The sequence below is a fragment of the Zophobas morio genome, unplaced genomic scaffold (genome assembly GCF_036711695.1).
Source record: "Zophobas morio isolate AGI-343-1 ecotype UQ-CSIRO unplaced genomic scaffold, CSIRO_AGI_Zmor_V1 ptg000020l, whole genome shotgun sequence".
In the NCBI taxonomy this organism is placed as follows: domain Eukaryota; kingdom Metazoa; phylum Arthropoda; class Insecta; order Coleoptera; family Tenebrionidae; genus Zophobas; species Zophobas morio.
Genome location: NW_026972125.1, coordinates 2,730,631 through 2,755,043, shown reverse-complemented (window position 1 = coordinate 2,755,043; position 24,413 = coordinate 2,730,631). Strand labels below are relative to the sequence as shown.

Here is a 24,413-nt window from a genome sequence, read left to right as displayed (position 1 = left end):
GCTTCATATATATTATAAAAACAACGTATATTAACAAAGAAATGCAAAACGTAAGCCCCGCCCACCCACCCTGTCTCAATTGTGATGATTTTTTTTATTCGTCGAGAGCCAAAAAAGCGGAATTTAATTATTGCAAAATCCTTATTATTTCTCTACAAGATATTACTAGGTATGACATGTTTTTGAGTACCGTGTTATTAAAAAAGTACTATATATATTAAGAAAAAATTAAAGCCAAAAGTTAAGCCCCACCCATACCTGTCCTGATCTAAATAGTAATGGAGTTTACATTAGTTGGCAGACCTAGGGGCGGAGCTTAATTGCAAAATCCATATTTTCTTATAAAACTTATTTTAAGTTTCTGAGAAACACAAATCATCACAATTGAGATGGGGTGGGTGGGCGAGGTTTACATTTTGCATTTTTTTTTTCTAAATTTACATAGTATTCTTTGAACAACACAATACTCAAAAACATGCTTTCAATTCCTTGTAAAGAAATAAGTATTTTGCAGTTAAGATCCGCCCCCTTGCTTCACGGTGAATAAAAAAATCATCACTATTGAGACAGGGTGGGTGGGTGGGCTTACATTTTACCTTTTCGTTTTAATATACGTAGACTTCTTTTCCCAACATGAAAGTAAAACATGTTTAAAATGGAACATTTCTATAAGGAATGCATATTTTCTTGCAAAAATGTACCATATGTTAAGTTTCTTGATTTTGTGAAAAAATGGCTATGTATATTAAGAAAAAGAAGGCAAATATAAGCCCCGCCCACCCGCCCTATCTCAATTCTGATGATTATTTTTATTCGTCATAAGCCGAGGGGCGGAGCTTAATTGCAAATTCCTCATTTCTCTACAAAACATTAACATGCCAAACATGTTTTTAAGTATCGCGTTGTTCAAAGAAAACTGTACATGTTAAAAAGAAGCCAAAGATTAAGCACCACCCACCCGGCCCGATCTTAACTGTGATAATTTTCTCATTTATTGTTAGAGCGAGGGGCGGAGTTTAATAGTAAAATACATATGTCCCTACACAAATTCACCATTTTGAAGATATTTTAAGTTTGTTGCTGTGAAAAGAATACTATGTATATGAAAATAAAGGGACAAAATATAAGCCCCGCCCGTCCACCCTATCGCATTTCTAATGATTTTTTTATTCGTCGTGAGTCGAGGGGCGGAGCTTAATTGCAAATTCCTCATTATTTCTCTGCAAGAAATTACCAGGTATGACATGTTTTTGAGTATCGTGTTATTAAAAAAATACGATGTATAATAAGAAAAAATTAAAACCGAAGATTAAGCCCCACCCATACCTGCCCTGATCTAAATAGTAATGAAGTTTACATTCGTTGGCAGACCTAGGGGCGGAGCTTAATTGCAAAATCCATATTTCCTTATAAAACGTATTTTAAGTTTCTAAGAAAAAAGATCATCACAATTGAGATGGGGTGGGTGGGCGGGGTTTATATTTTGTCTTTTTTTCTTAATTTTCATAGTATTCTTTGAATAACACGATACTCAAAAACATGTTTTCAATTCCTTGTAAAGAAATAAGTATTTTGCAGTTAAGATCCGCCCCCTTGCTTCACTTACATTTTACCTTTTCGTTTTAATATACGTAGAAAATTTCTATAAGGAAATATCAATTTTGCAATTAGGCTCCGCCCCATAAAGATTAAGCCCACCCGGGCCGTTCTTAACTGTGATAATTTTTTCATTTATTGTTAGACCAAGGGACGGAGTTTAATAGTAAAATCCATATGTCCCTACACACATTCACCATTTTGAAGATGTTTTAAGTTTCTTGCTGTGAAAAGAAGACTATGTATATTAAGAAAAAGTGTTAATATGTGTAGACTTCTTTTCACAACATGAAACTCCGCCCCTCAGTTTGACAACGAATGAGACGGATGGGTGGAGCTTCTCTTTAGGTTTTCTTTTTTAATACATTTAGTTTTATTTGTATAACACGATTACTTAAGAACGTATTTCACATGGTAAATAAGTATTTTACAATTAATCTCCGCCCCTCGACTTACGATGAATAAAAAAAATCATCGCAATTGAGATCGGGTGGGTGGGCGGGGCTTATATTTGACCTTTTTTCTTAATATACATAGCCATCTTTTTACAGCAAGAAACTTAGAACATGGTTGAAGTGGTACATTTTTTCAAGGAAACATGGATTTTGCAATTTTGGGGCGTAGTCTAATTGCAAAATCGATATTTCCTTACACAAATTTAAAATTTTAAAAATATTTTAAGTTTCATGTTGTGAAAATAAGTCTACACAAATTAAAACAAAAAGACAAAATATAAGCCCGCCCACCCGCCCTGTCTCCATTGTGATGAATCTTATCTGCAAAATACTTATTTCCTTACAAGAAATTAAAAACTTGTTTGTGAGTATCGTGCTGTTCAAAGAACACTATTTTATATATATTAAGAAAAAATAAAGCCAAAGATTAGGCCTCACCCATACCCGCCCCGATCTCAATTCTCAATTGTGATGAATTTTTCATTCGTTGTCAGATCGAGGTGCGGAGATTAATCCATATTTGTCTCCAACAATTTGCCATTTTAACCATGTTCTAATTTTCTTGTTGTGGAAAGATGGCTAGATGTATATTAAGAAAAAAATGCAAAACATGAGTAGCGCCCACCCACCCTGTCGCATTTCTAATGATTTTTTTTTTATTCATCGTGAGTCAAGGGGCGGAGCTTAATTCTCATTATTTCTCTACACGAAATTACCAGGGATGACATGTTTTTGAATATCGTGGTATTAAAAAAATACTATGGATATTAAGAAAAAATTAAATCCAAAGATTAAGCTCCACCCATACCTGCCCTGATCTAAATAGTAATGAAGTTTACATTCGTTGGCAGACCTAGGGGCGGAGCTTAATTGCAAAATCCATATTTCTTTATTAAACGTATTTTAAGTTTCTAAAAAGAAACATCATCACAAACGAGATGGGGTGGGTGGGCGGGGCTTATATTTTATCTTTTTTCTTAATTTACATAGTATTGTTTGAAGAACACGATACTCAAAAATATGTTTTCAATTCCTCGTAAAGAAATAAGTATTTTGCAGTTAAGATGCGCCCCCTTGCTTCACGGCCAATAAAAAATTCGTCACAATTGAGACAGGGCGGGTGGGCGGGCTTACATTTTGTCTTTTTGTTTTAATATGTGTAGACTTCTTTTCACAACATGAAACTTAAAACAGAAAATGTATATAAGGAAATACCGATTTTGCAATTAGGCTCCGCCCCATAATTGCAAAATCCATATTTCCTTGCAGAAATGTACCATTTTAACCTTTTGTTAAGTTTCTTGATGTTATGAAAAGATGGCTATGTATATTAAGAAAAAAATAGAAAAAATATAAGCCCCGCCCACCCGCCCTGTCTCAATTCTGATGATTGTTTTTATTCGTCATAAGCTAAGGGGCGGAGCTTGATTATAAAATCCTTATTTTTCTATGAGAAATTACCATGTGAAATATGTTTTTACGTAATCTTGTTATACAAAGAAAACTAAATGCATTAATTAAAAAAAAAACCAAGAAAATTATGAAAAATTATGAAAATTTCAACCTCCGTGACACCTAAAAATGAAGACAACATATCATTCTCTTAGTATTTCAACTCTAGTTGATTTCTTTGATTGAGAACATATCTGATTTTTTTTTATTTTTTTTTAATCAAGTTAACATACAGGGTGAGTCACAAGCGTGTTGTCTTCGACTTTCATTAATTATTAGAGATAGAAACAAAGTCAGTGTTCAGTTTTTAAGCACTTTATAAGTTATGTAATATATTACGAGTATCAAAACATTATTATCTTTTTAAAATGAAAGGAGTGTCGATTACAAAATTTTAATATCTCAACTAAGTCCGATAAATGCAAGGTCGGATCAAACCCTCCTCAAAATCCTCGACACTTTAGATTCCAATCAAGAATCAACACCGTAGTCAATGTCACTGCCAAAAAATCAGATAAACACACCACATAAACACAAAAACTTTATTTATTGTACAAAAATTACAACTGACTATCAACAATACAAGCGTAAGACGTAACAAAATGTCCTGGAACTACAAAACTATCTTTACGAAACTTTTTGTATTTTCCTCGACATGGTGTCCATCGGACAAACTGAAAAAACAATGGGTTACCCATATGGATGACGTAACAAGAGAAAGTGCTTACCTATAAGGTAGTGACTTATGGGCAGGTACATGTGTGGATGAATCTCATCATCTACCACCATGGGTGGTGGTCATGATGGTAATGGGGCTCTTCATGAATGTAGACCTTTTTGACGACGGGCACGGGCACATGCACTTTCTTCACGTGGTGGTGATGGACGGTGTGGATGTGGTGGGGCACGTGAATGACGACATGCTCACTAAAAAAAAATAATTCGAATTTTAGTAGTTTTAAAATTAAGCAAATAGTCAAGGAGTAACAGGTAAATATTTGTGGTTGTTAACGCAGATGTTAATCCTTCATTATTTGCTTGGTGGCTGATGATTCAATAAACAAATAACAACTAATGTGATACGTGTTATTATTATACTTTCACGCTAAAAAAAATTTGACACTAGATTTCGGGGAAAAACGATTTCATTGTAATAAGTAGTATGCATTTATTCAAGGAGAAAGTTAATACTGTTACGATCCAGATGACTAATTTGTGACAACATATCGCGAGATTAAAGTAGAAATTTTTTATCTACCAACCCACCATTTTTTTGCACCTGAACGAGTTTTGCTGTTTTCCTGTTTTACCTTAGGTGTTTCCCTCGATTTATTTAGAATTTAATGTTCATTGATTATGGCAAGTTCGTTTTGGAAACTATAAGTATTTACCAAAAATAAAATTTTTAACTATTGTAATTTTCGCTCGTTTGACAGGCCACACACACAATATTTTTTCTACGACAAAGCAAAATCGACTCACTGGTGTCCGTGCCATCCTCCGGGGGCGGGGGCCGCGTACGCCGCTGCCAGGAGCACGGCCACGAGGACGACCTGCAACGAAAGTGTTATAAATCGGAGAAATTTCGCGACGATTCACTTACGATATATTTCATGAAGGCCATTTCGAAGCTGGTTTGTTTCACTAAGTCACTAGACCACAGTGACCACTGCCATGGGCCGTCGGTATTTATAGAGGTGCGGGCCCCTTCTACCGGCCCTCCTGTTATCGAACACCTATTACATAAAAAGGAAATAACGCACAAGAAACACATCCCTCCAGTTTGGAATTGTAATGAATGCAAGCGGCGGGTGAGAGTCCATCCATGTGTGGCAATATTGTTTATATGGATCGCGGCGGCTGAGCGTGCCGCCAGGAGAATACCAAAAGAGGTTGTTAGAAGATAAAAAATTAGAAGTGTTGGGGAAGTGCTAAAAGTGGTTTAGTTGGGTTTCGGGAATCGGAGGATTTTAAATGTGAGCGGATTTTTAATAGGTTGTGGTAGTAGCAACCCTTGTCATTTTAAGTTTTTGGCGAATTTGATTTGATATATTTTGGTTAGCGTGTTACCTTTTCCGCAATTTTCAAGGAAACATGAAATAGTTAACTACCTAATAAATGACAAACATGCAAACGACAGACAGTCGGAAACGAGAGATTTACATTTCACAAGCTATATGTAACACCGAGGAAAGACGAAATTAGATATCCGTCAAATGATCTTATTCCACTACTTCCCTTTACCATCACTTGCGAAATAAACGGAAACAATACCCGGTTCATTATTATTAGTTGGTATTTCAAAAAAATTGGACAACCCAGTGCTAATTATTATCTGTGATTTCTCCATTCCCAGTCGATTGAACCCAATTCAATCATTTTTTTGGAAAAATTTTGAAAATCGTAAGCCCACTTGTCACGTTTATTTAAATAGATGTTGTAACGGCGACTACGGATTTATAATTTGCGGAATAATTCTGAATCAATTGATCACATTCTAACCATTTTTTTTGGAAAATGTCATTTATGAGTGTTAATGTTAGACATCCAGTTCTTCGAAAAAAATTCGAAATTAATTAATTAGTCCCTCCTTTGTGTCATCTGAACGTGGCAATAGTCGATAAACATAAACAGTCGAAGTTAAGCATGTACTGAGAAAATTTTTGTTAGCAAGTTTGACAACTTTTGTTAATACCTATATGGAACTACATACTTGCATTTGAAAATTAAATTTCTTCAACACGAAAATAATAATCAACACAAATTTTTAATTTATGATATATCAATAAATTAAAAAAAATCTACAAAAGGATTAAAAAAAAAATGTAGAGAGAATCCCTACCATTGAAATATGATTTTTAAGAAATGTTGAATTTCGAAATAAATATTTCTGAGATGTTGCCCCGGGACCATAAACGCGCTATATTTTTGGAAACAGTACTTAGAAATCTATGTCCTAGGTTTATTTGGCGGATTTTTAAGCAAATTTTTCAGTTTTGAAAATTTCGGAATTTTTAGAACACCTTTGAAACTTAAATAAAGATCTTTTCTGATGGATTTAGACTTCCAGAAGTTCCTTTCGGCCTTACTTCTTCTCTAAATTCTGCCATTTTCCAGAGATGCCTATTAAAAGAAGGCAAAACTTAATTTCAAATCTAATAATTCTAAGCGTATATTTTAGGACGGAGTTGATGCGCCACCGGCCAAAGCCTAAGTGACAGATTGTGTAAATTTATATAGGAAAATATCGACTTTGCAATTACGCTCCGCCCATCGGTCTGACAACGAATGAAAAATTCATCGAGACGGATGGGTGGGGCTTCTCTTTTGGTTTGATTTATTTAGTTTTCTTTACACGATTACTTACGAACAGATTTCACATGGTAATTTTTTGTAGAAAAATAAAGATTTTACAATTAAGCTCCGCCCCTCGGCTCACGACGAATAAAAAAAAACATCAGAATTGAGATAGGGTGGGTGGGCGGGGCTTATATTTTGCCTTTTTCTTCTTAATATACATAGCCATTTTTTCATAACAAGAAATTTAAAACATGGTTAAAATGGTTTTTGCAAGGAAACATGGATTTTGCAATTATGGGGCGGAGCCTATTGCAAAATCGATATTTCCTTACACAAATTTTCCATTTTAAATATGTTTCATGTTGTGAAAAGAAGTCTACACATATTAAAACAAAATGACAAAATGTAAGCCCACCCACCCACCCTATCTCAATTGTAACGATTATTTTTATTGGTCGTGAAGCAATGAGGCGGAGCTTAACTGCAAAATTGTTATTTCTTTACAATAAATTAAAAATGGGTATCATTTTGTTCAAAGAATACTATGTATACATATTAAAAAAAAAAACGCTAAATATAACCATCAGAATTGAGATAGGGCGGGTGGGCGTGGCTTATATTTTTTCTTTTTTTTTATTAATATACATAGCTCTCTTTTCACAACATCAAGTGACTTAACACATGTTAAAATGATACATTGTTCCAAGGAAATATGGATTTTGCAATTATGGGGCGGAGCCTAATTGCAAAATCGGTATTTCCTTATATAAATTTTCCATTTTAAACATGTTCTAAGTTTCATGTTGTGAAAAGATGTCTACACATATTAAAACAAAATGACAAAATGTAAGCCCACCCACCCACCCTATCTCAATTGTGACGATTATTTTTATTGGTCGTGAAGCAATGAGGCGGAGCTTAACTGCAAAGTACTTATTTCCTTACAATAAATTAAAAATGGGCATCATTTTGTTCAAAGAATACTATGTATATTAAGAAAAAAAAAAACGCAAATATAACCACCAGAATTGAGATAGAGCGGGTGGGCAGGGCTTATATTTTTTCTTTTTTTTATTAATATACATAGCCCTCTTTTCACAACATCAAGAAACTTAACACATGTTAAAATGGTACATTTTTGCAAGGAAATGTGGATTTTGCAATTATGGGGCGGAGCCTAATTGCAAAATCGGTATTTCCTTATATAAATTTTCCATTTTAAACATGTTCTAAGTTTCATGTTGTGAAAACAAATCTACACATATTAAAACAAAAAGACAAAATATAAGCCCGCCCACCCGCCCTATTTCAATTGTGATGATTTTTTTTTATTGGCTATGAAGCAAGGGGGCTGAGCTTAACTGCAAAGTACTTATTTCCTTACAATAAATTAAAAATGGGCATCATTTTGTTCAAAGAATACTATGTATATGAAGAAAAAAAAAACGCAAATATAACCACCAGAATTGAGATAGAGCGGGTGGGCAGGGCTTATATTTTTTCTTTTTTTTATTAATATACATAGCCCTCTTTTCACAACATCAAGAAACTTAACACATGTTAAAATGGTACATTTTGCAAGGAAATGTGGATTTTGCAATTATGGGGCAGAGCCTAATTGCAAAATCGGTATTTCCTTATATCAATTTTCCATTTTAAACATGTTTTAAGTTTCATGTTGTGAAAAGAAGTCTACACATATTAAAACAGAAAGGAAAAATGTAAGCCCGCCCACCCGCCCTATCTCAATTGTGACGATTTTGTTATTCGCCGTGCAGCTAGGGGGCGGATCTTAACTGCAAAATACTTATTTCTTTATAAGGAATTGAAAACATGTTTTTGAGTATCGTGTTGTTCAAAAAATACTTATAAATTAAGAAAAAAAGGCAAAATATAAACAACGCCCACCCACCCCGTCTTAATTGTGATGATTTTTTTATTGTTAGAAAGAACACGTTTAAAATGGTAATATTTTGTAAGGAAATATGGATTTTGCAATTAGGCTCCGCCCCTAGGTCTGCCAACGAATGAAAACTTCATTACTATTTAGATCAAGACAGGTATGGGTAGGGCTTTATTTTTTTCTTAATATACATAGAATTCTTTGAACAAAACGATACTCAAAGACATGTTTTTAATTTATCCTACAAAACTAAGGATTTTGCAGTTAAGCTCCGCCCTCTTGGCTCATGACGAATAAAAAAAGATCATCACAATTGAGACAGGGTGGGTGGGCGGGGTTTATATTTTACCCTTTTTTCTTAATATACATAGTATTGTTTGAACAATACGATACCCATTTTTAATTTTTTGTAACGAAATAAGTGTTTTTCTCACTTTTTCGTTTTCATTCAAAAATCCCCTGGTGTTTTATTTCCGGATAAAAAAAAGGAATCTGTTGTTTTGTTGCTGCGTGAACTTGAAAAAAATCTTTTGACCTTTTCGTGTTTTATTTTTTATGAATTTGAAAAAGTTTTGAGCTAGTACTTGCTAGGATAAGACTGATGTAGGTAAGTGAGATCACTCCAAAAAAATAGAGGGCGAGTGGGCGGGGCTAGTGCCTGCTAAGTTAAGAGTGATTTTGGCAAATGAGATACCCTGTAAGAAAAGAAAGGGTAAGTGGACGGGGCTAGTGTCTGCTAAGATAAGAGTGATTTTGGCAAATGATATACCTTCTAAAAAAAGAGAGGGTGGGTGGGCGGGGCTAGTGTCTTCTAAGATAAGAGTGATTTTGGCAAATGAGATACCCTCTATGAAAAGAGAGGGTGGGTGGGCGGGGCTAGTGTCTGCTAAGATAAGAGTGATTTTGGCAAATGATATACCTTCTAAAAAAAGAGAGGGTGGGTGGGCGGGGCTAGTGTCTTCTAAGATAAGAGTGATTTTGGCAAATGAGATACCCTCTAAGAAAAGAGAAGGTGGGTGGGCGGGGCTAGTGTCTGCTAAGATAAAGCTGATTTTGGTAAATGAACGTATCACATCAGACAAAATCAGTCTTATCTTAGAAGGTACTAGGCCCGCCCACCCACCCTCTCTTTTCTTGGAAGATATATTATTTGCCAAAATCATTTTTATCTTACAAAGAACTAGGCCCGCCCACCCACCTTCTCTTTTCTTGGAAGGTATATCATTTGCCAAAACCAGTCTTATCCTAGCAAGTACTAGCCCCGCCCACCCACCCTCTCTTTTCTTAGAAGGTGTATCATTTACCAAAATCCGTTTTAACTTAGCAAAGGCTAGTATCTGCTAAGATAAGAGTGATTTTGGCAAATGAGATACCCTCTAAGAAAAGAGAGGGTGGGTGGGCGGGGCTAGTGTCTGCTAAGATAAGAGTGATTTTGGCAAATGATATACTTTCTAAAAAAAGAGAGGGTGGGTGGGCGGGGCTAGTGTCTGCTAAGATAAAGCTGATTTTGGTAAATGAACGTATCTCATCAGACAAAATCAGTCTTATCTTAGTAGGTACTAGAACCGGCCACCCACCCTCTCTTTCCTTGGAAGGTATATCATTTGCCAAAATCAGTTTTATCTTAGAAAGAACTAGGCCCGCCCACCCACCCTTTCTTTTTTTAGAGGGTCTGTCATTTGCCAAACCAGTCTTATCCTAGCAATTACTAGCCCCACCCACCCACCCCCTCTTCTCTTGGAAGGTATATCATTTGCCAAAATCAGTTTTATCTTAGAAAGGACTAGGCCCGCCCACCCACCCTCTCTTATCTTGGAAGGTATATCATTTGCCAAAATCAGTTTTATCTTAGCAAGAACTAGGCCCACCCACCCGCCCTTTCTTTTCTTAGAGGGTATGTTATTTGCCAAAATCAGCCTTATCTTGGTTCACGGTGAATAAAAAAAAATCATCACAATTGTGTAGGCAAGCCATGACCTGACTTAACCTGACTGGGGATAGCATGACCTGATTTGACCTGCCTTGACTTGATCCGACGTGGCATAGTCTGACCTGATTTGATCTGACCTGACCTGACCTGATCTGACCTGACCTGACTTGACTTGATCTGATCTTTTAGTACTTATATATCTGAGATAATTGTTGAAAATTTAGGCAAACATTTAAATCAAATGGTCACAAAAATATGTTATCCAAAAATATAATCTCCAAAACCTGTTACCGTTGTTTTAATGATGCCAAATGTATCATACCAGTTAAAGTCAACTCTAAGTCAACGTTTTCTCAATTGGTAGAATCTTGTAATTATCACCTAACGATATTGTTTTTTTTAATTGGGTATATTATAATAATTTTCGAAATAAAAATTTACAGTACGGTTTTTAGACATTTGGAAATAAAATTGAAATTTCGCTAGTGACAGGTCGGAGTACAACATTCTAACAAGCCTCAATTCTCACTTTGTCTTCTTTGTTTCCTAAACCTAATGTTTACAAACAGTACATAATTAGCACTTGTTGGCTCGCTTTTATACAGGTACTTCAGTCTCATTACTGCATCATTGGCTAGATACGGCTATTTAAAATGCCGTAATTTATCGCACTCGACAGCACAGAAGCACTTAAATATTACAAAACTCTTTAACATTTTTGCATTACATTATTTGCACTACTCGATTCACCTTTTTATATACAATTAGGCCATTCTTATCCAAGTACCAGCATTCTACAGACTTATACTTAACCTATAATTAACCCCCACAAGCAAAATCCTTAAATAACTCATGAATTTAAATTAACTAATTTGCAAACACGCATTTTTTTCTGCAATTTAATGCGTCAATAAAACACATAACTTAGCCTTACGTAACAGTAAAAGCATTATCGCCCGAAATCAGAATCAAAACCCGGAAAAAGTTATTTTCCCAGATACACAACGACCAACAACCTCAATCGCAGCTCCTGTAAACCAGATCAATGCCACTGCAACCACAACAACGGTCGCAATGCGGAGCCCTGCGGGCACCCATCAACTCGGTTCAGTGGTGTCTAGGCGGCCACCAAAAAACCCATGTTTACTATGCAGCTGCACTTAAACAATCGTGCACGTACGAGCCGCCCGCGGGCTTCCGGTCACGCATACTCAGATCTGGTCGCTCAGGCGGCCGCTCTTTCTAGACTGTCGTTAATGAATTCGCTGGTGATTAGCAAAAACGTATTAATGTCTTAGTCGAGTGGAGTCAGGTCCGGTGGTCGCGCTGGCCCCGAAACAACCCGTTTGTTCACTAACGCGAGTGAGGAAGTTCAACCTCGGCGTTTCTCTCCGACCCATATCAGGACTTTACAGCCGCTATCTGTTCCGTTATTAGCTTTCCACTTGCCGGAAACGCTCATAATCGTTCGAGAACCAGTCTGAAAAAATCCCACGGAATGTCGCCGGCACGCAAAATGCCCCAAATTTTCCAGGTCGCTTTCACACATCCTTAGCATTCGCGGCTCGGAAGCGGCGTGACCGCACTTAATTAATGCCTCTGCCACACTTAAGGAAGTGCCCTTGACTGAAAACTATGAATGGGCGCGCAATCGGCGGTTTCTTGTTCTCGAAGATTGCGGTTACGTCACGCTCGGTACGATTCCGATAGCTTTCGAAAATTTTTCCGCGGGATAAATCATTTTAACGAAATTGGAAAACAATGTTTCACAAGTGAATGCTGAGCCTGGGTTTGGAAAGGTGGACGGCAGGTCGCGACATCCAGGTTACGTAAAGATCTGTATCTGGTCGGGAGGAGACGGCGCGTGGGGCCTAAATGCGGCTGTGGGTCAGGGGGGTAATTAGGAGCGTTTCGTAAGGGGTTGCGCAAGGTGGTGTCATCGCGGTTGGGCAATTTGTGATTTGCATGTAATTAGTAATGTTGGGCGATAAAAGGTTCAGTACGGTCGAGATTTAATTTAATTTTTCTTGTGGTAAAATGACGGAATGATGGTGTAGACATACCGTGACCTCTTAAAAATTAATTTATTGATAGGGAAGTAGTGTTACTAAAAACATTAATAATTTCTAATTGTTTATAATAAATCAATTGATAATAATTATTATTATTCAACAAAGATTAATTTATGCATTTAATTTATAATTTATTGACTACACTAATTAGTAGTGCATTGATACTAGTGTCACAATTTGTAGTGAAATCTAATTAATACTCAGAATATGAGGGTAATTAATTTATCAATTGCAGTTAATTCAAGCCGCAAGTTAATTACGGAATAATAACTGGGTGTAATTCCACAGAATTTAAATCAGAAAGAGGGAGCGATAAATATGCGTAGAATGCCAAAACAATTTTGACAGAACTTTCCTCGTCCCTGAGGTACAGCCCATCAAATCCCGCTTCTTTAAAAAATTATATCTATTTTTTTGTTTTTTTGGTGAGTAAGTAAAAACCAGGGTAAATTTAAAAAAATGCAACAATCGATAAATCTTGAAATCACATCGAAAACTCCAGAAATCTGGATGTCGAAAAAACGAAAACTCGAAAAATCGATAAATTGTAATGACTGGGAAATCAGAACATTAAAAAATCATAAAATCAAAAAGTGAAACATCGAATAATGTACAATTTAAAAAATCGGAGAATCGAAAAACTGAAAAATCAAAAAGAGGAATCAAGAAATCAAAAAATCTAAAATTTAAAAAATCGAAAAATCGAAACATCGAAAAATTGGAAAACGAAAAACCGAGAAATTAAAAAGTCGAAAAATCGAAATAGCCCGAAATCAAAAACCCGCAAAATTAAACATTGAAGAATTTGAAAATGACAAAACGTAAAATCGAAAAATTGAAAAATCGAAAAATCTAAAACCGAAAAGTCGACCAATGGAAAGATCGATAAATCAAAAATCGAAAATGAAAAAACTCAGAAATCAAAACGAAAAATCGAAATATTGGAAAAATCGCTAACCTGAAATATTGAAAAATTTATAAAGCGAAATGAAAAACCAAAGAAAATTGAAGATTTGAAAAATTCAAAATTCCCAAAATTGAAATATCGAAAAACTCGAAATCGAAAAATCTAAAATATAAAAATCGAAAAATTAAAATATCCAAAAAAAACTTGAAATATCGGGAATTCGAAAAAACCGAAAAGACGAAATAAAAAATTGTAAAATAAAAAAATCGAAACATCGAAAAACTGAAAAATCAAACAAACGTGAAATCGAGAAAACGTGAGATCTGAAATTTAAAAAAATTAAAAATCAAAAAATTGAAAAATCGAAAAAATAAAACATTCTAAAATTGAAATATGAAAAATTGGAAAATTGAAAAATCGAAGAGTTAGAAAGGCGAGAAATTGAAAAACCAAGATTATAAACTGAAAAATTTTCAAAAATCGATAAACTGATGAATTGAAAAATCGAAAAATAATTGGGAAAATTAACAACTGAAAAATCGAAACATTAAAACAACGAAAACTCCAGAACTCGAAAGAATCTGAATGTCGAGAAAAAGAAAATTCAAAAAATCAAAAAATTGTAATAGCAGAACATTAAAAAATGGTAAAATCAAAAAGTGAAACACCGAATAATGTACAATTTAAGAAATCGGAGAATCGAAAAACTTAAAAATAAAAAAAGAGGAATCGAGAAATGAAAAAAAAAGTAAGATTTAAAAAATCGAAAGATTGGGGAACCAAAAAATTGAGAAATCCAGAAATTGCAAAACGAAAAACCAAGAAATCGAAAAGTCGAGATATCGAAATAACCCGAAATCGAAAACGCGAAAAATTAAACATTGAAAATTTTCAAAATGCGGTAAAACGAAAAATTGAAAAATCAAAAAATCGTAAAACTAAATAACCGAAAAATTAAAAAATCGAAAAATCTAAAACTGAAAAGTCGACCAATGGAAAGATCGATAAATCAAAAAATTGAAAACTCGAAAATGAAAAACTGAGAAACCAAAACGAAAATTCGAAATATTGGAAAAATCCCTAAACTGAAATATTGAAAAATTTATAAATTGAAATGAAAAACTAAAGAAAATTGAAGAATTGAAAAATTCAAAATTCGCAAAACTGAAAAATCGAAAAACTCGAAATCGGGAAACTAAAAAATTGAAAAATGGAGAAATTGAGAATCAAAAGATTAAAAAATCCCAATATTGAAATATCGAAATATTTAGAAATCGAAAGTTGAAAAATTGAGAAATCGAAAATCCGAGTAAACGAAAATCCCAAAAATCGATAATTCCAAAAAAATTGAAAATCGAAAAATTGAAAGATCGAAAGAAAAATAGGAAAAATTGAAATATCGAATAATCGAAATATTGGAAAATCTCTAGACTCAAAACATCAAAACCGATAAATAGAAATCCGAGAAGTCGAAAAATTGAAACATCAAAAAATCGAAAAATTTAAAATTTAAAAATCGAAAAATTAAAATATCCAAAAAATCTTGAAATATCGGGAAATCGAAACAACCGAAAAACGAAACAAAAAATTGTTAAATCAAAAAACTGAAACACCCAAAAATCCAAATTTAAAAAATCGAAACATCGAAAAACTGAAAAATCAGAAAAACGTGAAATAGAGAAATCGAGAAATTTAAAATTTAAAAATTAAAAAATCTAAAAATTGAAAAATGGAAAAAATGAAACATTCTAAATTTGAAATATGACTAATTGGAATAGTGAAAAATCGAAGAGTTAGAAAGTCGAGAAATTGAAAAACCAAAATTATAAATGGAAAAATTTTCAAAAATCGATAAAAAGGTGAATATAAAAATCGAAAAATAATTGGGAAAATGGACAACTGAAAAATCGAAACATTAAAACAACGGAAACTCCAGAAAACAAAAAAATCTGAATGTCGAGAAAAACAATATTCAAAAAATCAAAAAATTGTAATAGCTGGGAAAGCAGAACATTAAAAAATGGCTAAATCAAAAACTGAAACATGTAAAATTTAAAAAATCGAAAAATTGAAGAACGGAAAAATTGAAAAATCCAGAAATTGGCAAACGAAAAACCGAGAAATCCAAAAGTCGAGATATCGAAATAACCCGAAATCAAAAACGCGAAAAATGAAACATTGAAAATTTTCAAAATGCGATAAAACGACAAATCGAAAAATCAAAAGATCGAAAAATCTAAAACCGAAAAGTCTTAAAATGAAATTTAAAAAACCAAAAAATTGAAAAAGCAGAAAATCAAAAAATAGAAAAAGTGAAGTTACAAAACCGAAAAAAATAAAATATCGAAAACTCGAGAAATCGAAAAAATCGGGATCTCGAGAAATCAAAAATTCGAAAAATCCAAAAATTGTAATAACACAAAATTTAAAAACTCAGAAATCGAAACATCAAAAATTCGTAAAATCAAAAAATTAAAACATCGAAAAATTTAAAATTTAACAAATCGAAAAATTAAAATATCGAAAACCTGAAATGACAAAACATCAAAAAATTGTAAAATTAAAAAAACTGAATCATCGAAAAAGTCAGATTTGAAAAATGGAACAATCGAAAAGCTGAAAAATCAAAAAAATTGAAATCGAGTAATCAGTATTCTAATATTTAAAAATCCAAAAATTCAAGAATCGATAAATTGATAAAATTAAAAAAAATATCAAAATCCAAATCTTGAAAGATAAAAATCCGAAAATCGAAAAATCGAAGAACTGAAAAGTAGAGAAATTGGAAAACAAAATTAAAACTTGTAAACTTAAAAAAAAAACAATAAAACGAAAATTGAAAATTGAAAAATTGAAAAATCGGGAAAATTGAAAAATCAAAAAATCGAAAAATTGAAAAATCGAAAAATCGAAAAATCGACAAATAGACAGATCTACAATTTAAAAAATCAAAAAATTAAAATATGGAAAACTTGAGAAATGGAAAAACCGAGATGTCGAGTAATCGAAAATTCGAAAAATTCAAAAATCGCAATAACGAAAAATTTACAAAGTGAGACATCGAAAAATTAAAATTTCGAAAACCTGAAATATCGAGAAATCGAAAAAGCTTAAGTGACAAAACATCGAAAAATTGTAAAATCAAAAAAGTGAAACATTGAAAAACTGAAAAAAAACGTGAAATCGTTAAATCTAAAATTTAAAAAATCGAAAAATTGAAAAATTGAAAAAAATTAAATATCCAAAAATTGTAATATGAAAAATCAGAAAATCGAAAAATTGAAACATTTCAAAACATCGACAAAACAAAAAATTGCAAAATCGAATAATCCGAAAAAAATCAAAATCAAAAGAAATCGAGAATTCGAAAAATCAAAAAACAGAAAATTGAAAAATTCAAAAATCTAAAACCAATAATTGAAAAAATCCAAAGATCGATAAATAGAAATATTAAAAAATAGAGAAATCTAAAATTTGCAAAATTCGAAAAATAGGAAAAGTGAAATATCGAAAAATTGAAAACATGAAAACCCAAAAAATTGAAAATTCAAACCGACACCGACACCAACACTGACACCAAGCTCGTAGCTGGAACTCGACATTCCTATTCTGGCTCGTATACGTGCTCTATATTATGACAGGAAAGGAGTTAAAACTCCATAAATCTTCAATAATAATAAAATTGAAGACATTCGAATAAAAAAAGTCAAAGAGAATGTAAACATAAAATATAAACTCAATTTTTTTATAAAAAAGAGAAAATACCTCCAACATTATTTCGAATAATGAAAAGTGAAATATCGAAAAGAAATATTAAACTTTGAAAGGGCCTAAAAATTTTTCAAATTATGATATATTAATTTGTCTCAAAGATTACATGCTAAATATAGATTTAAAACGAAATTGTCTGCTATGGTGCAAACTGATTTAATCTTAATAATAAAAAATAAAAAATCAGAAATATTTTGATACTGATAAGGCTTGATCTGACCTTAACGACCTAACCTTCCCTACCCAGATCTGATCTGACTTTACCCGATCCGAAATGGACAAAATTGACCTGACATGACATATTGCCACTTCGCATAATCTGACTTGATCTCAATAGCTTGACCTGAGTACAATTACAGTTATTGAAGTGTAATTAATTTATTAATTTCAGTTAATTGAATCTGCAAGGTAATTAAGCGATAATTGGGTGTAACTAAACAGAGTTTAAGCTAGAAAGAGGGAGCGACAAGTATGCGTAGAACCCCAAAACAAATAAGAATAAAAAGATAGAAATTAAAAATAAATAAATACAAAAACAACAAAATTGAAAACATTCGAATAAAAAAGCTAAACAGAATGTAAACATAAATGTATACGATAACAACTTCCATCTCAAAAAGAGAACGAAAAATGAAACTAATTCCTGCAATTACTACTAACAATCAATTAATCTAACTGATCCGACCTTATTTATTATATCATTTATATCGTTAAAACATATGCAATTATCTGTCGCGTGCATAAGCTGAACCTATAAGTTTCAATCGTTAAAGGTCACGGACTAGTGAAAGCAGTTTGTATGCATTTCATCGCTTAATGCCACTTTCCAGAAACATCTTGCAGATCTAAGGCGGAATTCGGAAACATATCGCACACTTTCTCCAAGTGACAGGTGTTTAACTGGTTGCCTAAAACAGTTACATTGTACTTGTAGGTTTATTTTGCTTGTACTAAAACAACTGGATTTTACACAAAATAAAAACACGATTACGATAAGTAACACTAAAAAGTGACTGCTTTTGTACTTAGTAATTTAAGCTAACTTAGTAATTTAAATTGTGTCTCCACTAACAAGTGTCAACATATTATTATTTATAAATGTACTTATGTAACATACTTAACAACAACAACAACAAATATAAATTAACTAACAACATTAACAACAACATCAATGTTTCCTCTTCTTGTGGCGGCGACGTGGCGTCGTGGACACATGTTTCTTGAAAATATTGTGCCCATAACTACCCCTGTGGTCGCTCTCCCAGTCGCTGTGGGTGTCTATGTCGTCATCCTTGTTATCCCAGTCGTTCACATCCAGATTTTCCTTCTCTTTCTCGTGGAAGTAGTGGTGGTGCTCGGGTACTTTGACCAAATGGGGCTTCTCCTTTTCATGGATGTAGTGGTGGTGCTCCGGGATCTTAATGATTTTGGTGTGGAAGATGGTTTTGATTTTGGTAGGGATGTGAATCCTGTGGTGGACGCTGAAATGGGTTGGTTAAGAGCGTTGACTGATTGGAAGCTGTACTTACTGATGACCGGGATTGGCGAGGCATTTGTTTAAGACTGTTGTTAACAGAAGTAGGGTGCTGATCTGGAAAGAGAAGAAAGTTTAATGGTGGTGTATTATTATCTTTGAAATGGAAAATCGGTTGGTTGTGTGTCTAGTGTGATTGACTGGCTTTCTCGGTTTTTCTGGGTTTATTCATCGTGTGATGTTGTGTTTTTTGAATCGTATTAGAAAGCATCATAAATGTATAATCAAAAATATTGAGGTGAAGAGTCAGTAGACATCGATTTATAATGTGAACTATTAATTAAGAAGAAGGGGCATAAAAATTGATACATGTGTCAGAAATATAACAATATAAACTAACGTAATAGAAATATGTGGTAAAAGCTAAGTTTAACGACAATTTGAATACATTTTAATAACTTGATAGCATACTTTTTGTAACAATTCAAAGCCAGCTTTTAATTTAACAGTAAATTTGTTTTTTAGAAGTTTTCAGTATTTTTTATCTTCTAGGATTCTGATAAATGTCACCGTAACTTAATAATATTTTCAGGTGACGTCAGCAGTTTTTTAAGGGGGATAAAAATCGATTTATCTGGACGTTCCAGTATAATAATTTTAAAGAATTTCGTATTAGAAATCATTTGTTAAATAAAATGTCAAAAACCTCCGGGGTCTTTTGGTTTTGCTTTTGAAATAGTTTGAAAGAATCTTGACGATCGCTTATCTTGTTCTTGAAGTAATTTGAAGGAACCTCAGGGACTCCTTCTGGTTTTTAAATTAATTTAAAACAATCTCGGCAACCTGCTTTGTTTTTGAAGTAGTTTAAGAGAATTTTAGAGATCGTTTGTTCTGTTTTTGAAGTAATTTGAAAGAATCTTGAGGACCACTTGTGTCTTTCTGGACCTTCTACTACAATAATTTTAAACAATTTCGTATTAGAGATTATTTGTTAAATAAAATGTAAAAAATCTCCGGGATCTTTTGGTTTTGCTTTTGAAGTAGTTTGAAAGAATCTTGACGATCGCTTATCTAGTTTTTGAAGTAATTTGAAAAAACCTCAGGGAACCCTTCTGGTTTTTAAAGTAATTTAAAAGAATATTAGAAACCTGTTTTGTTTTTGAAGTAGTTTAAGAGAATTTTGGAGATCTTTTGTCCTGTTTTTGAAGTAATTTCAAAGAATCTTGAGAACCACTTGTGTCCTTCTGGACGTTCTACTATAATAATTTTGAACAATTTCGTATTAGAGATCATTTGTTAAATAAAATGTCAAAAATCTCCGGGATCTTTTGGTTTTGCTTTTGAAGTAGTTTGAAAGAATCTTGACAATTGCTTATCTAGTTTTTGAAGTAATTTGGAAGAACTTCAGGGACCCCTTTTGGTTTTTAAAGTAATTTAACAGAATCTCGGAAACTTGTTTTGTTTTTGAAGTAATTTAAGAGAATTTTGGAGATCTTTTGTCCTGTTTTTGAAGTAACTTGAAAGAATCTTGAGGACCACTTGTGTCTTTCTGGACGTTCTACTATAATAATTTTAAACAATTTCGTATTAGAGATCATTTGTTAAATAAAATGTCAAAAATCTCCGGGATCTTTTGGTTTTGCTTTTGAAGTTGTTTGAAAGAATCTTGATCATCGCTTATCTTGTTTTTGAAGTAATTTGAAAGAACCTCAGGGACCCCTTCTGGTTTTTAAACTAATTTAAAAGAATCTCGGAAACCTGTTTTGTTTTTGAAGTAGTTTAAGAGAATTTTGGAGATTTGTCCTGTTTTTGAAGTAATTTGAAAGAATCTTGAGGAACACTTGTGTCTTTCTGGACGTTCTATTATGATAATTTTAAACAATTTCGTATTAGAGATCATTTGTTAGATAAAATGTCAAAAATCTTCGGGATCTTTTGGTTTTGCTTTTGAAGTAATTTGAAAGAATCTTGACGATCGCTTATCTAGTTTTTGAAGTAATTTGAAAGAACCTCAGGGACCCCTTCTGGTTTTTAAAGTAATTTAAAAGAATCTCGGAAACCTGTTTTGTTTTTGAACTAGTTTGAGAGAATTTTGGAGATCTTTTGTCCTGTTTTTCAAGTAATTTGAAAGAATCTTGAGGACTACTTGTGTCTTTCTGGACGTTCTACTATAATAATTTTGAACAATTTTGTATTAGAGATCATTTGTTAAATAAAATGTCAAAAATCTCCGGGATCTTTTGGTTTTGCTTTTGAAGTAATTTGAAAGGATCTTGACGATCGCTTATCTAGTTTTTGAAGCAATTTGAAAGAATCTCAGGGACCCCTTTTGGTTTTTAAAGTAATTTAAAAGAATCTCGGAAACCTGTTTTGTTTTTGAAGTAGTTTAAGAGAATTTTGGAGATCTTTTGTCCTGTTTTTGAAGTAATTTGAAAGACTCTTGAGGACCACTTGTGTCCGGTTTTTGAAGTAATTTGAAAGAATCTCGGGGACTACTTGTGTTTTGTTTTTGAAGTAGTTTAAAAGAATCTCACGGAGCTCTTGTGTCTGATTTTTGAAGCAGTTTGAAAAAAATTTGGGGACTGCTTGGCTTGTTTTTGAAGTAACTGAAAGACCCTTGTTCACCCCTTCTGAGTTTTAAAGTAATTTAAAAGAATCTCGGAAACCTCATTTGTTTTGTTTTTAAAGTAGTTTAGGAGAATTTTGATGATCCTTTGTCCTGTTTTTGAAGTAATTTGAAAGAATATTGAAGACCACATGTCTCTGGTTTTTGAAGTAGAATGAAAGAATCTCGGGAATCTCTTATTCTAGTTTTTCAAGTAGTTTGAAATATGTGGGGATTTTTGTTTTGTTTGTAAAGCAGTTGAAGAGAATTTTGTCCTGTTTTTGAAGTAATTTGAAAGAATCTCGGAGACTCCTTATGTTCTGTTTTTGAAGTAATTGGAAAGAATATTGGGGAGAACTTGTGTCTTATGCCTGAATTAGAAAAATATCGGGAACCCTTTTTTCTTGTTTTTGAAGTAATTTGAAAAATCTAGGGAATCTCTTGTCTCTGGTTCTTGAAGGAGCTTGAAAGAATCTCCGAGATTCTTTTTTGTTTTGAAGTAATTTGGAGGAATCTTGGAAACCCGTGAATCGTTGTACTTAAAAATAATAATTCTAGGGGCGGCAACGTTGACCACTTTTGAATATTTCTTTATACCATATGATCGAATAAAAAAGTCGTTTAGCAACCTTTGAAATTTAATGCAAAAAAAATATGTTGGCAACACCAATACGTTTTATGTTCACTTTGACAGTTTTGGTCAAATTACTATCATATTAGCTGCAATAACAACGTCACTATTTTAAACATAAATTTCATAGTTTACTTGACGACTTTATTCCGATCGTATGGTATTAATGAGACAATTATTTTTAAATCCAGGTTTCAGAATACTTGCCCTCTATAAGTAAGCTATTGTCTACGAAACAAAAGAGTAGTTTTCGATATCATGCTAATTTTTTTGTAAATGGAAAAGTAAATATAAAGGAACAGAATTAAGGAAACAAAAATATAAAAAAATATTATAGATAACATGACCATGAATATTGAAAAATGGTTTACTTCACTAAATATCTATCTGGAAGGGAAAAGAGAGAAGAAATACAGCAAATTCGCAAAAAATACAAAATAGAACAAAATTAGAACACAGAAAAACCAGGAGAACAATTTTTTTTAAGAAATTCAAAATATAGAATGCTTTGGAAATTATCGTCATATAGGCGAAAAGTAAAACTAATTAAATTAGGAATGAAAAATCAAATAAAAAAAGAAAGTTATTACAGTATACAAAATCTTATACGAAAATTAATAAAAAAAATGGAAGCAAGTTTTGACGATTTTAAATATAAAATTACTCAAAAATGATATAAAAGTAAGAAATTGAGAGCTAAATGAGAAAAGTAAGAAAATTTTTGAACATGCGGGCAAACAAAATATAAAAATGTGTAGAAAAAAAATTAGAGAGTAAACACAAAAACAACAAGTGAAGAAAGTCAAGCTACAATAACTAAGGTAAGAAAAAGTGAGGAAAATCAAAATCGTAGAACTAAAAACCAAGTGAATAAAACAAAATATTAGTTATAGTGTTCTGGTTTTTAAAGTAATTTAAAAGAATCTCGGAAACCTCGTTTGTTTTGTTTTTGAAGCAGTTTAAGAGAATTTTGGTGATCCTATTTCCTGTTTTGAAGTAATTTGAAAAAATTCTGAAGATCACTTGTGCCTGATTTTTGAAATACCTTAGTATGAAAGAAACTCGGGAATTCCTTCGTCTGTTTTTTCAAGTAGTTTGAAAAAATCTGGGGAAGTTTGTTTTGTTGTGAAGTAGTTTAAGAGAATTTTGGGAATCAGTTGTCTTATTTTTGAAGTAATTTGAAAGTATCTCGGGGATTTCTTGTGTTTTTAAGAAATTCAAAATATAGAATGTACTGGAAATTATCGTTATATAGGCGAAAAGTAAAACCAATTAAATTAAATATATAAAATCTTACAAGACAATTAACAAAAAAAAATTGAAACAAATTTTGAAGATTTTAGATATAAAATTACTCAAAAATTATATAAAAGTAAGAATTTGACAGCTAAATGAGAAAAATAAGAGGATTTTTGAACATGTGGACAAGCAAAATAAAAAAATGTGTTGAAAAAAAATATAGAGAGTAAACACAGAAACAAACAAGTGAAGAAAATAAAGCCGCAATAACTAAGGTAAGAAAAAATACGGAAAATTAAAATCGTATAACTAAAAATCAAGTGAATAAAAAAAAATTGGTTGTAGTGTAGAAGGCAAACAAACAATAATAAATAATAAGTTCATATTAAAAAAAAAATGTATAAATAAGGAAATAAATTCAGAAGGCCAGCTGTAGTCAGTTGGTATGACAACACTCTCCAAAATTGCCAAACCTGACATTCGTCTACTACGTTGGCATCATCACTACAACACCTCTAACAAAAACATAATTCCAGAGATTGTAACACGGAAGTAAACAACCACCAACAACCCATTAATTCCCGAAAACCAATTAATTAAAAAATCTTACCTTAATTACCACCATACTTCTCGTTGTAACCCAACCAGCACTCTTCCCCTTATCCCAGAAAACTGCAATCTCAACCGACCGTCCGCCACCTTTCATACTCGTATTTATAATTTTACCGAAAGTGGGGTTCGGAAAAACGAACGCACGGACAAAATCGCCTCCATTCATTAAAAATCTATTTCGCATTGTTCCATGCCGCGTAATTGTCCAGCGAGAAAGTCCCGTTTTGCCACGGAAGATTACTTCCGACATTGTTTCCCTACGGAGTCCCGCAATGTCATCAAGGACACGAAACTGTGTCACCGCAAAAAACAGACGCCATAATCGCCGCCAATTCAGGCCTTTGGGGTTTCACTCGATTTTGAACTTGACATTGATCCAGATCGACAGATGCCGCGGCAGATGCGGGCGAAAGTGGTCGACGCAAAAACTGGATCACTTCATCTGTAGTATAAATGAGCGATTTAT

General features: G+C 32.8%; 2 protein-coding genes across 2 annotated transcripts; both read right to left on the bottom strand.

Moving 5' to 3' along the window:
• Positions 1-4,031: 4,031 nt before the first annotated feature.
• On the bottom strand, positions 4,032-5,292 carry LOC135131517 (forkhead box protein B2-like). The gene is made up of 4 exons (XM_064059297.1): positions 5,107-5,292; positions 4,986-5,056; positions 4,232-4,430; positions 4,032-4,177 (listed from the first exon to the last, which is right to left on the bottom strand). Exons 1-3 carry the CDS (start codon positions 5,275-5,277, stop codon positions 4,283-4,285), a joined length of 390 nt encoding a protein of 129 aa, XP_063915367.1. The 5' UTR covers positions 5,278-5,292; the 3' UTR covers positions 4,032-4,177; positions 4,232-4,282.
• A 12,680-nt stretch (positions 5,293-17,972) lies between these two features.
• On the bottom strand, positions 17,973-24,024 carry LOC135131515 (uncharacterized). The gene is made up of 3 exons (XM_064059295.1): positions 23,946-24,024; positions 18,916-18,977; positions 17,973-18,867 (listed from the first exon to the last, which is right to left on the bottom strand). The coding sequence occupies exons 1-3, from the start codon at positions 23,958-23,960 to the stop codon at positions 18,555-18,557; spliced, it is 390 nt and encodes a 129-aa protein (XP_063915365.1). The 5' UTR covers positions 23,961-24,024; the 3' UTR covers positions 17,973-18,554.
• Between the last annotated feature and the right edge of the window lie 389 nt (positions 24,025-24,413).